This window comes from Herpailurus yagouaroundi, unplaced genomic scaffold (genome assembly GCF_014898765.1).
Source record: "Herpailurus yagouaroundi ecotype Mexico unplaced genomic scaffold, PumYag 142, whole genome shotgun sequence".
Taxonomy (NCBI): domain Eukaryota; kingdom Metazoa; phylum Chordata; class Mammalia; order Carnivora; family Felidae; genus Herpailurus; species Herpailurus yagouaroundi.
The window spans coordinates 11,029,962-11,046,777 of NW_024412397.1; the positions used below are offsets into that span (position 1 = coordinate 11,029,962).

Genomic DNA, 16,816 nt, shown 5'->3' on the forward strand with positions numbered 1-16,816 from the left:
CACAACTAGGGGCATGGATGCTACTGCCATTTAGTTAGTGGAGGTCAGAGATGATGCTAAGCACAGGACAGCCCTCTCCCATCCTCACCCCTGCAAACAGAACTGCCCAGTCCAAAATATCAGCAGTGATGAGGTTGAAGAACCCTGGCATCGATTATTTGTATATTCTCATCCACAAATTTCTGGCTTGTGATTATTTCCCCCCATTTTTTTTTTCATATCGACTGTCGGAATTTGAAAATTAGAGCTATTAAAATTTCACGTTATGATGCAAACATTTTTCCAGATCAATGGTGTTTTGTTGTTGTTGGTTTTTTTTACTTTTTTTGGGGGGGGGCACATGTAAAAATGTATTTAACCATATATTTCCATCCCTTCATAGTTTCTGTATTTCTTGACTCACTTCAGAAAATCTTCCCAATTCAATGTATACATAAAACTTTACCTAGATTTTATTGTAATTATTTTCAAATGTATTTAGATCCTTATTCTTTTTTTTTTTTTAATACTTGACCAAACAGTGCTATTTAGAGACCTTACTGCTGGCTTTTTAAACTGCCTATTCTACATCAGCTATAACCTTAGGCCAGCCATTTAACTGTAATTTGTGGAATTTTTATCAGTAAAGTTGGGGAGGATTATATATATATATATATATATATATATATATATATATATATATAATTAATTATATTTAATTTACATTTAATTTATTAAATTTAATTAATTTAATTTACATTTAATTCTGATATATATATCAGAATTAAATGCATTGATATACATATGTTCAACAGTTGCTAGAGTTAGGAAGGTGTTCCTATACCTGCCCATCTTTTTCACTACTTTTTCTCATCAGCTCTAACTAGAGTCCTTGGCAGGTAAAAGGCACTTGATTAGTATTGGTTGAGTTGAATGTGTTGAGGACATTTTTTCCTCGGCTACTATTGGTAAATATATGATTGATAAATAGATCGTGTGCTTGGATGTCTTTTATTCAAGGAAAATAAAAATATACCACCCAGTCTCTAATGCAATTATCATAACCATTTTCCCCCCTAAAGAGAGCATTAACATTCTTTATTTTCATTCTGTTTAATCAATTTGCAGACAATGTGCAACAAATTTCTGCAGTTCCTGTGTATGTGCAAGTTCTTAACATTAATGATCATGCTCCCGAGTTCTCTGAATACTATGACACATATGTTTGTGAAAATGCAGACCCTGGTCAGGTAAGGACTTGCAATAAATTGCTAATGTCTAAACATTGCCATATATTATATATAATAGCTTTTGTCACTATTCCTCCCATTTTGAAATAATAAAAGTAAGTTTTATTTAACTGTATGAATTACATGCTCTTATGTCATAAGTTATGTATAATTTAAATTTCTTTTTAAAAAAATAAAATGTAACCTTCAAGCTTTCCACTTCCAGATTCCTCAAATTTTTGAAAAATCTGCTAACACTGGGAATTCGTAGTAAATCTTTTACATTTTGTCAATGTGATAAAGAAATGTTCTTTTTTTTGTAATTCTATAAATAATCACATATTAATTAATTTTTATTTTTTCATTCATCATGGCATAAAGAAACATGATATACAAACATAAACATGAAGAGAAAGTGCTGGGATTTTTCTGTAGCTTATAACTATTATGTCAGACATATCAATCCCCCCAAAAACCTAATTTCAATTTAATTGCTAGCTATGTAAAGAATAGAAAGAATACTTAGTTTGAGATATATCACCGTTACTTCAAAGTCCTTCCCTCCCTCTTTCTTTCTTTCATTCGTTCGTTCATTCTTTGCTCATTTATTTTTACTTCACTATTTATTTCACATATTTCTCTTGTGGAACTCGCTCTTTTCATTTGCAAAAAGTAGAGCTAAAAACAGATGGTTCTTTGTTTTCAGTTCCACTACACAATAACCTTAAGTATTGTTTGCAACTGTGGGAGCTTATTAAATGTCCTAAAACATTTTTAAAAATATATAAACTAGTTTTCAGAATACTGAATGTATGTACGTATGTGTACATATGCATGTATATATGTATGTAAGCGATTATATGTATATATATTTACTATAAAATCAATTATTTCAGTAGATTCAAATTTATCAACAAAGCTAGTTGAAGACAATTTGGATTTTACAGAAATCAAAATTTTAATTTTCTACCAATAAATAATAATAGCCAACATTATGCTTTATATTCAGATACTTAATATTGTAAGAAATAGGCATATTTTAAGAATTAAGCTTTTCTGAATTGTTATGGATTGTTCAACGGTAACATAAAGGAAACCATTAGTAGCTCTTAAAATGTGTTCTGAAGTTTATTTGGCTATGTTTATTTTAGAATATGTTTTATTCCAGAAATAATTCTCAAGTCTTGCCTAAAGCATATCCTAATTTTAAGATAATAATAAAATTATAATAAACATACAAATAAATTTAAACTTTAGCTACTTGTTTTGAATTGGTTAGGATCCAGGGTTTTTGATAAAGTAAAAGGTTAATATAAAACTTTCAGAGAGACCCTGCCCCCAGATCCAGAATCAAACTAACTTAGAAACCTGTGAACGGACAGTACAGTTTAAAACGAGTCACAGAAACAGAATGCAAATGACCTGCTTGCTACCCATGACTCCTATAGAAACTGAGTTTAGACATTTCTTTGAACTTGGCATTATAAATAGATTATATACTTAGAAATTTAACATATCTGCTTTTCTCAGACTTTTCAAACACATCTGTCTACCTGGACACATCAACACACATCATAAACTCAAAATTAAAATAATGTTGGAAATAATATATCTTGTAATTTTCTAAATCTCTACATCTTACATTTCCGTATTTAGGATAACTTATATTTTTACAATTATTATAAGCACGATTACAGTTTGTAGTTACTGTAATATAAGTTCTTTAAAGTTTAAATATTTTATGACTTTACATAAGTGCGCATGTGTTCAGAGTGTCCCCCTGATTAGACAGCTATTTCCAAACTTAAAAAAAATAAGCTTCACTTACTTCATTTTCTATACACTTATGTCTATAAATGTCCAGGGTGGTAACTCCACTTACCCAGTAAAGCTGCATGTTCATTGATCTCAGCTGGGCTGAGGTGGAGGGAAGATTTGGGAGGTAACACAGTTCACATCACAAGAGACTTGAGACCAGCGCCCCGGCCTTAGGTGATGAACACGTCTAGGGTGATACTACTTAACTCTGATGATGACACCGGCGCCTTTATTCTAACTCCTCAACTGTTGCTTGTAACAACTGTCATCAGTCACGTTTATAACAACCTTTTCAGTTTTTGGATCATGTGAGAAGATGGAAATACACATTGCTAGTAGGAACTGGCCCCCTCCACCGTTGCATTAGAGTTTACTCGTGTCTTTACTCTTTGCCCACATTCTGGCTCAGAAGCAAGAACTCAGAAGTCAGTACACTTGTAATATTGTGGAATACTCACCTCTTTTGAGAAGAGTATTTGTGGTTTGGTGTCGTTATGGTTTCTTTTTTTTTTTTTTTTAATTATTTTTAATGTTTATTTTTGAGACAGAGAGAGACAGAGCATGAACGGGGGAGGTGCAGAGAGGGAGAGGGAAACACAGAATCCGAAACTGTCTCCAGGCTCTGAGCTGTCAGCACAGAGCCCGACGTGGGGCTCGAACCCACCGACCGCGAGATCATGACCTGAGCCGAAGTCGGACGCTTAACCGACTGAGCCACCCAGGCGCCCTTGTTTTGTTTTCTACTCACTGCTCAAGGACAGTGGCGCCACGATCACAGGAGGCCCCAGGCATTAGGGCAAAGACGAATTCACAGAAAAGGGCAGAGTAGCTGGAATTCCCTACAGCACAGTTTTCTGACTTCAGTGCTTAAAAATTTCAATGGATTTTCCAATACCGGCACATAGAAGTGTAAAACTCACTGGCCTGGTGTTTAACATTCTCTTTGATTTAGCCACAATTTATCTATCTTGCTTTGTAAAAAAAAAAAAAAAAAATGTAGATACTTTCCTCTTCATACTCTGAATTGCTTGTCATGCAAAATAGAAATTACAGTTTCTACTTCAGAGTTTTTTTCGTATCAAATCTTCTTTCTGGAATGCCCCTGTCTATTCCTATTGGAATTTTAACTGTACTGCAAAAGTGAACTCACATGCCACATAATCAAACTGTTTTAGAGAAACCAAACAGATAAAGATAGGGGAAAGGGAAAAGAGAGACGGAGAAACAAAGAGAAGCAAACAATAAGAGACTCTTTTTTAAAAAAGTTTTTTTAATGTTTATTTCTGAGACAGAGACAGAGCATGAGAGGGGGCGGGGCAGAGAGAGAGGGAGACACAGAATCTGAAGCAGGCTCCAGGCTCTGAGCTGTCAGCACAGAGCCCGACGTGGGGCTCGAACTCACAAACCATGAGATCATGACCCGAGCTGAAGTCGGTAGCTCAACCGACTCAGCCACCCAGGCACCCCAAACCATAAGAGACTCTTAACTACAGAGAACCAACTGACAGTTACTGGAGAGAAGGTGTGTGGGGGGTTGGGCTAGATGGGTATTAAGGAGGGTACTTGTGATGAGCACTGGGTGTTATATGTAAGTAATGAATTACTAAATTCTACTCCTGAAATGAATATTACATAATATGTTAACTAACTAAAATTTAAATGAAGATTTGAGGGGTGCCTGGCTGGTCAGTTGCTTAAGCGTCCGGCTCTTGATCTTGGCTCAGGTCATGATCTCTCCATTTATGAGATTTAGTCCCACACTAGACTCTGCACTGATAGCGTGGAGCCCACTTGGGATTCTCTCTTTCTCTCTGCTCCTCCCCTCCCAGCTCTCTCTCTCTCTGCCCCCTTTCTCTAAATAAATAAATAGACTTAAAAAAAAGTCTTTAAAAAAAACTTGAAATACTAAAATAAATAAATAAATTAATTAATTAATTAATTAATAAAATACAAATAAGTATATATTTACAATGTCCCAGACATGATTCTAGCAACATTATAAACATTAAACCAATCCTCAAAAACTTGAAAAAATGTGAGGGAAATATATCATTTTCCAGGTGAAAGGGCCCAGAGAAGTTGTTACTTCCTAAGAGAGAGAGATTTTATCCCAAGTGTTTGGCATCAGAATAGATGCATAGAACCATTATATTTTGTTGCCTCTCTATTCCTAGTTTGAATAGACCTTATATATTTGTGAAATGTGTCATCTCTAGTTTAGCATGTTTCCTGGATTCCAAGATACTTGTGAACAGTGAGTGAGTTTATTTTTGTATTCTCAACAACATGCAGTGTGGTTCCCGATAATAACTACTTGAATAAATGAACAAAGCATGAAGACAATAGTTCTTGAAATAAAGAGTATTTTTTCTATAATTCTCTGGGGATATACATTTGAATTTATTAGCCTTGCATAGTATGTTTAAAACGTTGCAGTATGATGAGATCCCTTTAGGAGAGACTATGGACAGAGTCAAGAATCAGTCTAAAGACTGAAACCTGGATACTCCAATACTGGTGTCTGGGGGTCGGGACGCACTAGACAATGAAATTTGCAAGGAGCAAACCAGGAAAATATGATAACATTGAAACAAAAAAAAAAGTGTTCTAAGGAGGAAAGGGTTATAACCTGTTTTATTTTCTGCTTACAGTTCAGGTAAAAGCAGAAAAGAAAAGATCCCATTGAATTTAACAGTAGAGATTTTAGACTTACTAGAACATTTGTAGTCAATATTTGTCACGTGCCTAATGACACCCAGGAAGAAAATATAAAGTGAGAGTATGAAAGAACATAGGGCAGAGCCTTTGGGAATGGCAATATTGAAGGATTCAGTAAAGAAAGAGAAGACAGCAAAGTAGACTGAGTAGGCATGACCCGTCATGTAGGAAAGAAACAAGACTGTTGATGCAGAGGTGCATGAATGCAACATTTTTTGAGGAGGAAGTGTCAGTAGACTTCATTCCCACTATTCTAGGAAAGAAAAAAAAATCATCCTCATAGTTTACCATATGGTCAAATTTATTCTTTAAAAATATGTAATTTGTATAAGTAACTCACATCTCTATAAATAAAATGACAGTGCAAAATAACTGTATTAAAATGTGGCAAAGAGAAATCTCACTGGATGCTTGTTAGGAATGGCAAATCATGACAGAATTTAATGGTAAATCATATTACTGCAATAAAGGCCAAGACTATTGGAATAGGGGAGACAGATGCACTTAACTTTGAAACAAAACGCAGGAGAGTTTTTAACACTGGGCTGAGTTAGTGAAGAGAAGGACTAGGGGACACATTGGGGGAAGGGGAGGTTGGCCCATGTGATTAGGCCATCTGTGTGATTGGCTCTTACAGAAGTTAACTTCCCACGCTCCCATAGAGACTGAGAGATAGGGGTCCTATCTTAATGGATGTCTGCATTTCAAAGGGATGGTTTTCAGGGTGTTAAGAAAGACCAGCCTGATTTCTAAAATTAGAAGTTTGGGAGAAGATTTATCTACATTACCAAGGGGCAGAGAGAGAATTTGCAAAAAGAAAGAATCTATTGTAATTGGTCTAGGAAAATAGAGGGCAGGAGCCCCTAGTCAGGAAGAAATGTGTCGAAAATTGAGTCAGGCTGAAGGCAATGCTATGGTCCTCTTGGTCAATGTTAACAAAATATAAACATGATAAATATGCATTTGTGGGTATGTAATACTTCAAGAAATTTAAAATATCTTTCATAGCTCATATTTTTGTTGAAGAAAGAATGGCTATATTCTTTCCTCCATGACTGCAAAGCATTTAATCTTTAGATTTATAAACAGCAAATATAATAATCACTCTAGTTAAAGAAAATTTCCATTGCATTTCCGTCCTTCCGGTTACATTTAGATACATTCTGCCTTCAGTAGTTTTCCATTTGCAGGATAAATCAAGTAGATTTTGGTGCAAAACACTTATAAAAGACGAAAAACTACTGTCCTGTTTATTTTTAGCAAAAGAGAACGGCCCAGATTCTTATCACAAAATATCGTGTGATGAAGTCCTTCCTGTTGAATGACTAAAAGGATGATTACTATATTTTCCCTTTATCCTTAAATTCATATTGTTCATTTGCTGATTCTTGATTTTGAGAATATTCATCTGTTTTATCTTCATCTGACGACTCAGTCTCAAACACTCTCTTTTAATACGTGATCGGTTTCTCCATCGTCTTGGGTCTATAGTGCTGGTTTCTGCTTTTGGGTTTCATCTATTCACAAATTACTGTGAGATGACTTCCTCTGTCAGTTTTTTCCCTCTGTCATTATAAATGTAAAAGGAAGCATTTCGAATTTTCAACTGTTTTTAAAGAAAAAATAAAATCAAACTAAGAAGATAGTGTATAAGTTTTTTGATGCCTTTTTGAGCGATGATGTAAATAAGCAACACATTTAAAGAACAGGAAGGAGAGAATGATACAATGGGGAAGATTTATTTCATTATTATATCATCCTTCCAGGCCATTCATCTTGCAAGTTACATGTAAGTCTTTTAAAAGCACATTAGATTAGGAAATATTTACAAGTAATGATGAAATGATTTGCAAATGATGAAATAGCAAGATGTTCAAGGCATCAGAAGGATCACTAAGTTCCTTTAATGCATTCTTGATTTACAAAAGTGTCCAAGGTACCCCTTCAGTAATGGAAGGTAAGATTAGTTATTTATTTCATAATAAGTTAATGTTTCCTTATTATTAGGAACAGTTCTAAATGAAAAAAAAATGAAATACCAATCTTTAAAAACTAAGTAGACTGCTCAACAAGAAACTCGAATGCTAATTTTTGATGCAACAAACTTGAAAGGTATGTTGAGAGTTGAACTCTGTGGAAGAAGAAATATGTCTGTCGGATGTAGCGGCATGGAATTCTTTTTTTTTTTTTTTTAATTTTTTTTTTTTAACGTTTATTTATTTTTGAGACAGAGAGAGACAGAGCATGAATGGGGGAGGGTCAGAGAGAGGGAGACACAGAATCTGAAACAGGCTCCAGGCTCTGAGCGGTCAGCACAGAGCCCGACGCGGGGCTCGAACTCACGGAGTGTGAGATCGTGACCTGAGCCGAAGTCGGCCGCTTAACCGACTGAGCCACCCAGGCGCCCCGCGGCATGGAATTCTTATGTGACTTGCTAGGGGTTAAATGCTATATGGGAAATCTATGACATGCTATACTTTTTTATAATTTTACAGATGTATAAAAGTTTGGTAACATTTTCAACATCATGTAGCTTAGGAGAGATTGAGCAAGGATTATAATTTGTGTCTGTGTCCAAGAATGATGCTTCTTTTAATGATGCCCAGATAATTATAGAGACTAGCTATCCTTAGATTATTTGCACAATACAAAAACCAATAGAAAACATGTGGTTTTCTAAAAAAAATTCTGTACTAATAAATAATTACCTCCAATTTTAATGACAAAAATAAATGTGAAATCAATACAACTGAACCTCGGCTCCTTTCTAGGATATGCATAGTTCAAACACAGAAAAAATGACACTGGTCAGTGCTATTTCATAATCAGTTCCCTTTAAGGAGGAAGGCCAAGAATCATCAAAGAAGTCAGGAAACTCCTATGTGTCACTACTGAATTTAGAAACTTGTCCAAAGTCTTTAAGTACCTGAAAGAATGATACACAGCATGGCTACTTGCAATGGTCCTCCACTCAAATCTGAGGGGAAGCCAAAGTCCCCCCCCCCCCACATTGCTACACACACTGTGGTTTATAAATTGAAATCAATGTACAGATTACGAGGGCTGCCGATATATCCAACAGTACCATAGATATTTTCTTCTTAACACATGGTGGGTGATGCCTTATTTAATAATGTGGGTGTCTGGGGCGCCTGGGTGGCGCAGTCGGTTAAGCGTCCGACTTCAGCCAGGTCACGATCTCGCGGTCTGGGAGTTCGAGCCCCGCGTCAGGCTCTGGGCTGATGGCTCAGAGCCTGGAGCCTGTTTCCGATTCTGTGTCTCCCTCTCTCTCTGCCCCTCGCCCGTTCATGCTCTGTCTCTCTCTGTCCCAAAAATAAATAAACGTTGAAAAAAAAATTAAAAAAAAAATAATGTGGGTGTTAGGGCGCTTATGGCTCCTGAATTGTCATCGTTCGTGCCACGTTTACTCAGACATTACATGTGGAATCGATTGAGTTGGGCTCACATTTCTTGTTTGAAATTGACTTGGTAGGCTTCCTTCAAGTACAATCGAAGCCAAGCACCTAAGATCAATACATACCTCCCTCTCTCAAAAGTGCTCTTAATCTCTTACTTGTTCCTAAAAAATCAGATAGCAATGTGCGAAACTTACAACTTAATGGAGTAAGCTCTCAAAAAATATTTGCTTTAACAGATAATAAAGCATATCCTGTGTAACTGAAATGATTTGTATGCAGACAACATAATTATTTTTAATTTAATAGTGTTGATAAGCAAAATATTAGAAGCATTCAGTTTATTTTTTTTTATTATTTTTGACGTTTATTTATTTTTGAGAGACAGAGACAGATCATGAGGAGGGGAGGGGCAGAGAGAGGGAGACACAGAATCCGAAGCAGACTCCAGGATCTGACTGTCAGCACAGAGCCTGACACGGGGCTCGAACCCACAAACCGTGAGATCATAACCTCAGCCGACGTCAGGAGCTTAACCAACTGAACCACCCAGGCACCCCAGCAGAGGAAATGCATTTTACTCTATTTAAAAATAATAAAGAGTTGATTAATAAAGTAAGAAAGCAGCTTCAAAACACAAGTTGGCAAATATACATCACATAGTATGAATTCTTGACTAAGCCAAGGAAAGACACAGGAGCAGAATGTACTTCTACAGATTGCAAACAGGAAATTGGGGTGTGGAGGCAGACAAGAAAGAATCTCTTCTCTGGACTCAGGAATGAGAAAGTGAATGAAACGCAAAGAAAAAAAGGAACCATCTATGATGTACCTCCTGACCTGAGATACCCCCAAGTAACTTCCAAAAAAAAAGGTGGGGTAGAATGAAATATGGAGAACATAAAATTTGGAAAATGGGGTAGGGTAGATAACCTCATAATAACAAAATCTCAGGGAGACTTTGTGCCAACAAAGATGGAATGTGGTGTGAATTTGTTTACATTAAACATCCCAAAGTGAAGTTCCCTCTTTCTTCTCCCACTCTCTCCTTCGCCTCAACACTCTTCACAAAAGAGCAGGCCTCTGTGATGGTCAAAAATCCCCACACGGTATAGTTTAGAGAAGGCACACCTGTGCTCACCTATGTGTACACACATACACACGTGGAAACGAAACAACAAGATGTAAGCAATCTACATCACAAAGAGAATTGTAAATGGACCAAGGATGGTATGACAAACAGATCTTCAGGCATTCGTATCAGTTTCTGTGTACTTTAGACATGACCCATTAGTCTTTGATTGCTTTCATCGTTTCTGGTACAGCAATACGTTCTAGGCTCCGCCATTCATTAATTTATTGCTTTGTAGCTTCACAGGCATCCTTCAGTACCTGCTTAAAAAGTACCTGCGCTGTGATAGTGCGATAATGAATTGGTCCCTTTAGAGCATTTCTTTTATTGTGAATGCAACATTGAGCCTTGTCAAAGGAGGGCACTGAATGAATGAACACCACAGAAGAAAAAGGGCTGCTCTTCCTGGCTCCCGTGTACAGCACGTTTGAGTTTCCCTCTCTCATGCTGCACAGTTGGCTTTGTCCAGCCACAAGTATAGTCCCAAAGGTCCCGAAGGTATATTCCCTCGGCAACCATACAAGTCTTTCCCAGGCCTGATGAGTTCTCTGCCGCCCTCCCAGCGCGGATGCCGTGAGCTCTAGACCTTGCACCTGCAGTGACCTCCCGGCTTTTTCTGCATTTCTGTCCACCGGCATACGTGTACCCTGGAGGTTTGTTCTGCTGGCCTGGAGAATGTGGACTAGCTCCGGCCTCGGCCACCCAGTGAACTCCTTTGTCCTGAAAGCAAGACGCTGCAAGCATACGTTCTCCAAGGAGACCTAAAGCTTGTTTTGGAGACAGCCAAAGCTTGTCAGACAGACAAGCTCTCGTATGGTAGCTTAATCATTCTTTATATTAATCTTCCTCCTTTTAAGTTGCTGTGTGCTTCCTGTCCCTCAATTGGACCCAGACTGATACTTAAGCTCGTCTTTTTATATTTCCTGCCTCAGATTCGGAAGCAGTCATTTTCCTAAGATTTTGTGATATTGCAGTGGAGTGTTGCAGAACATACCGATAGAATGGGCAGTAAGTAAAGCTGAGATACCCACCCCCAAAAATCAAGAAAAATCCTGCTTCCTCTTCCTCTCTTGCTCTCACTACGTAGCTCCCCTATTCTCGGTCTTTCAACAATGTGGAAGATCACTCTGAAGGAAACTCTCCCACTGTTTGCTCTTTCTTTGTTCATTTGCTTCACTTATTTAAAATCATGTACTTTCAAGGGACACAGATATGATAACTTTCAGAGGGCTTTCTTTAATTAGAACTATTACAAGTATTCAGAGGTAAATAATTTTCGCTCAAATTGCAAATCATAAGCCCACCCATCATTCATGAGTTGGGATAGTTCTGTCATACGTATGTGCATGTGTGCATAGAGGCATATATATATGTATGAAGCTATGCAACACCGTGGCAAATGATGCTTTTTTTTAACCAAATACTTTGAATTTCTAATACAGACATGCATCCTAGGAGTAGTCCAGAACTCATTACCTTAAATATGATTGAATTAATGCGGACAATATTTATTTATTTAAGTTTATTTACTTAGAGAGAGAGAGAGAGAGGGAGAGGGAGAGAGCACACAGGGGAGGGACAGGGAGAGAAGAGAGAGAGAGAGAATCCTAAGCACGCTCCACACTGTCAGTGCAGACCCCGACGTGGGTCTCAATCCCAAGAACGGCGAGATCGTGACCTGAGCCGAAACCAAGAGACAGATGCTCAACTGACAGAGTCACCCAGGTGCCCCTAATATGGACAATATTTAAAGGTGACAATACCAAAAAGAGGCAAACAACAATTTTAAACATCAGAAGTGTCAGAGAAGACCGAGGATGCCAAAACAAACGCAATAAAAAATATAATGCTTGAAAGCAGTGTAGAATTTAGTAAGTCTTTTTAATGGCCAATAATTATATTCATAAACTCTATACCTTTTTCTTGAGATCAGTAAATTTTAATGAAATATAAAGCCAAAATATAGATGTGGAAATAACAACTTGCAAAGACCTGAAAAAGTCATTCTGTTATTATTATACACTAGCGCTTGCTGGTTGATAAGAAATCATCTTGTTTAACAGCTGGTTCCTTGGAATTGATGTAGCAAGTGATCTTTCAGAAATACTATGAGTGAGCTTGCCAGTGAAGAAATATTCACCTCCATTATACCCATTATAGATGACACCTTCATTATTTCTGAAAGTGAATTTTCTCTAGTATATGTTGATCCTACTGTGTTTACCCAAATCATTTTCTATAATTTGCTTTTCCTAAAAATTGCATAATTTTTATTTGTTATCAAGTACTGAATTCTATTAGTCCTTTAAAATGGAATGTCTACTGCTTATATTCATCAAGAGTGATCATTTTTAATAAATTGATTTATAGAAAACATTTATGAAATTATGGGTATAGAAATACAAACAAAGTAAGTAGGTGAAAATGAGTATAAAATAAAATGTGCACATGTAGATGATCTTACTTAAGTTAGGAATAACAACCAAAGTAAAAGGTGTTTGGGGATGCCAATTATCCAATAAAGCACCTTAAACCCAATAAAGGAAAAGCAGTCTTTCTTTTATTTGTTTTTTATTTAATGTTTACTTATTTTGGGGAGAGACAAGAGTGTGAGTGCGGGAGGGACAGAGAGGGAAACAGAATCTGAAACAGACTCTAGGCTCTGAGCTGTCAGCACAGAGTCCGGTGCAGGGCTCAAACCCACGAACTGCGAGATCATGAACGGAGCTGAAGTTGGATGCTTAACCGACCAAGCCACCCAGGCACCCTGAGAAAAGCAGCCTTTCAATTGGCTCCTAGATTAGTAGCACAACCAGATTAATGAGTCTTGAAATCACACAATTTAAGGCAATTAGAGTCCAGAATAACCGATAAGTTATTCTCTAAAAGCAACATTCTCCCTCATCACCTTCATTTTGACACCAAAATTATCAGATTTTTTAAATTTGTATTTACAAATAATTAGGGTGAGACACTTTGAATTGTGACACTTGTTTTTTAAAGCTTGTGATGTGACTATATGTGTGAGACTTTATAAGATTGTCCATGAGCTAAGCTGGTTCACTTTTATAATATAAATCTATGAATAAGTGGGTAGTGCAAAAGTGTAGAATTTTAAAAACTTAAAAATTTTCCAAATGCATTTCAGTGAGGATCAGTATGTCTTAAATCAATGTTCTATTATATACAATATTGTTTTAGAATTATTTTAGATAGGATTTTGCTTGTTTCTTCCCCAAATTTTAATTTCCTTTCTTTTTAAAACTCCAAATAGTAATTTCTTAATGACAAATTTATTTGGGAATGTTGGAGATTGACTGCTTGACTTCATTAGAATATTAGAAAACTAAACTTTTTTCTACTTAGTTATCATTCTTGGCACCAAAGTGATCAGAGTTAAGGAAAAGATAGGCATTTGGTCTTTCTCTTTCTCTCTCTCACTCTCTCTTTCTTTTTTTTTTCTAGTGATATTATCTACTAAACCTTTAATGTAGTCTTAAGCAATACAAAGCACACAGCTTTCCAATGATATCTGAATGTATCTGTGAATTTGATGAATTTGCCTCTTTACCATTTGAGAAAAATTGACAGAATAGGAAAATAATTTTCCTCCCCTTATTTGTTCTTTAAATGTTCCCCTTGTTTTTCATCTGTCTGGTTTTGTCCCAATGTTTAGAGAGACAAAGGGTACTTTAGAGAGGAATGCAATGAACATTTGCTTTCTGGTATTAATTTGGGGGCATTTCGTGGGCTAACTGGTATTCTTCATTATTGTCTAAAAATCACGTATGTAGAAAACCGTGGTTTTTAATTCAAATATGTTTCCCCTTGTGTGGGAGTGAAACCTCAAAAACAACAGTAAACAACAATGGCAGAAAGATTGCCTGATATAATAGCAAGAGAATTTTACTAGCTCACACACTCCCCAGATTAGATGATGATCTCACCGCACTGACTACCTATTTCCTCATTTCATTTGAAAAAGAAACGTACATTGGCCCTATAATTCCTATCGTGTAAGGAGTTAGTAAGGATAAAATATTATTAGATGAGAAAATGGGTAGCATTGGCCTTTGTTAAAGATAATTTTGTTACTATTAAAATGAACAGTTAAGAGTAGTTTTAGAAGTTCTTAACATGGGGCTTATTTCCCTTCTAAAGAGATTCTAAATGAGCTGTAAGGTGTCTGTGCACATGTGACATTACCCAGAAACAAAACTGCCAATGCGGATTGCTAGATGAGGGTGCGAACAGATTAATAGTGTTTCATTCCAGGCTTAAAGGAATCCGTTATTTATAAACTAAATGTTAAAAAGTTACAAATTTCAATATAAACATTATTGTGGTTGGTTTGGTTTTGTTTATTGGAGTTTTGATTTTGTCAGATTCTTGATTTTTTTTTTTTTTGATTGGTTTGAAATAGAGTAAGTTGTTGCTTTTTAAATCTTTGGAGCAATAGCTCAATAAATTGCATTTGCCATTTTTTTTCCTTAAAGTAATTAAATACTTTTCTTTTTGTTGACAGATTATTTATTTGTAGTACAAGAAAAATGAAGCCTTTGAGTATGCTAATGAAAACAAACGAAATAATAATTAAATCAATAGGGGTACAGAAAACCCATATTTTATAATACAATATTTGTGTATTCTAAAAAATGTGGAAACCTGGATAACGTGAACACTATTGCAGAGAAAATGCATAGATACATATAAATTCTCTAGTCTTTTCAACCAATTTTGCTGAGCCAATTAGATATTCATAGGAAAGAAATAGAAAAATCCACCTAAACCTCATACCTTATACAAAAGTTATTTCAAAATGTATCATACATTTATATGTACACCTAAAGCTGTAAAACTTTTAGAAAGAAGTAAACACATGAGAAAACTATTCTCTATGGCTACACAGAGTTCTTAGATATAGCACCAAAGGCCCAATCCATAAGAAAAAAAAAAAAGTATTGACTTTGTAATAATTAAAAAAAATGTGGAAATCCCTGTTAAAAGGATTAAAAAAACAATCTACAGATTGGAAGAAAATATTTGGAAACCAAAGATTACTCAACGGATTTATATCTGGACTATACAAATAACTCTTAAAACTCATCAGTACAAAATTAAATAACACAATTATAAAATAGGCAAAAGACATGACAAGACATTTCCCTGAGAGGTTATACGGAAAGCAAAAAAGCACACGAAAAGATGTTGACCATCATTAGTTATCTGGACAATGGAGTTAAAAATTACAGTGAGATGTTACTACACACCGACCAGAATGGCTACAAAAACAACACCCGGTGACATCATATAATGCTGGGAGGTGAGGGGGTGGACGTAAAAAGTGAATTATAGTTTGACAGTTTATTATAAAACTGAGCATGTACTTACCGTACAATCTAATAATCACACATTTGGGTGGAGTGTGGCACACGTCAGAGAAATACTGACATTTACATAAAAATATTCATGGCAACTCTATTCATAATACAGCCGAAACTGGAAATAATCCACATGTCAGTTACCCGGAGAACGATTAAATAAAGCATGATACATCCAAAAAATGGAATACTACCTGGCCATAAAAAGGAACAGATAATGAATACATGCAGAGCACAATGGATCTCAAGGGCATTATGTTTCATGAAAAAGGCAATACCCTAAACCTTATGTGCTTTATGATTCCATTTATAATACATCCTCCAAAAGGAAGGAGTGGGGGGTGTGTGACAAGAAAGAGGGGTATGAAGGAGTTCACCTGTGGTGACGAAACTCTTCTGTATCCTGATTGGGTGTGGTGACACTGGTCTTTACATGAGATCAAACTGTTTGAGTTACACTCATGCCAACACACACATGCACAGGTACATGGATGTAAGAACCAGTGAAAACCGACGAAATTTTCTCTTTAACACTATTGTACCCATCTGAATTTCCAGGAATTCAAATTGTACTACAGTTATGGAAGATGTAACCATTGGGTTCACTGAAACAAGTATTTAAAATACTCTATGCGGGGCGCCTGGGTGGCTCAGTCGGTTAAGCGTCCGACTTCGGCTCAGGTCATAATCTCGCGGTCCGTGGGTTCGAGCCCCGCGTCGGGCTCTGTGCTGACAGCTCAGAGCCTGGAGCCTATTTCAGATTCTGTGTCTCCCTCTTTCTCTGACCCTCCCCTGTTTATGCTCTCTCTCTGTCTCAAAAATAAATAAATGTTTAAAAAAATTAAAAAAAATACTCTGCACTGATTTTGAAATTTTCTGAGAATCTACAGTTATTTCAAAATGAAACCTAAAAATCATTTGCTGGAATGAAAGATAATAAAAGACAAAAGAAATGATGTAAGAAAAATAACAAGAGTTTCAAAGAATAATCATTAATATTATTGAGAATACTTGAGGCCAAGAAATCCACGAAGTTGAATAATATCAAAATTATAAATTACAACTAATCCCTATGCTATATAAACTTTCCCAAAGCATCCAAAACAAGGGAGCCTCCTCAGGTTACTTTAAATAGCTTTACTC

At 36.2% G+C, this 16,816-nt stretch overlaps 1 protein-coding gene across 4 annotated transcripts in view; it reads left to right on the forward strand.

Moving 5' to 3' along the window:
* The window catches only part of CDH19 (cadherin 19), a 108,306-nt gene that overhangs the window by 74,345 nt on the left and 17,145 nt on the right, over positions 1-16,816 (forward strand). For 3 of the 4 annotated variants that reach the window (XM_040478600.1, XM_040478601.1, XM_040478599.1), the window contains exon 9: positions 1,108-1,229. In XM_040478600.1, coding sequence (XP_040334534.1) covers positions 1,108-1,229 — 122 coding nt within the window. Of the gene's footprint in view, positions 1-1,107; positions 1,230-1,434; positions 1,794-16,816 lie in introns of those variants that run through there. The other variant, XM_040478603.1, reaches the window with a different exon arrangement.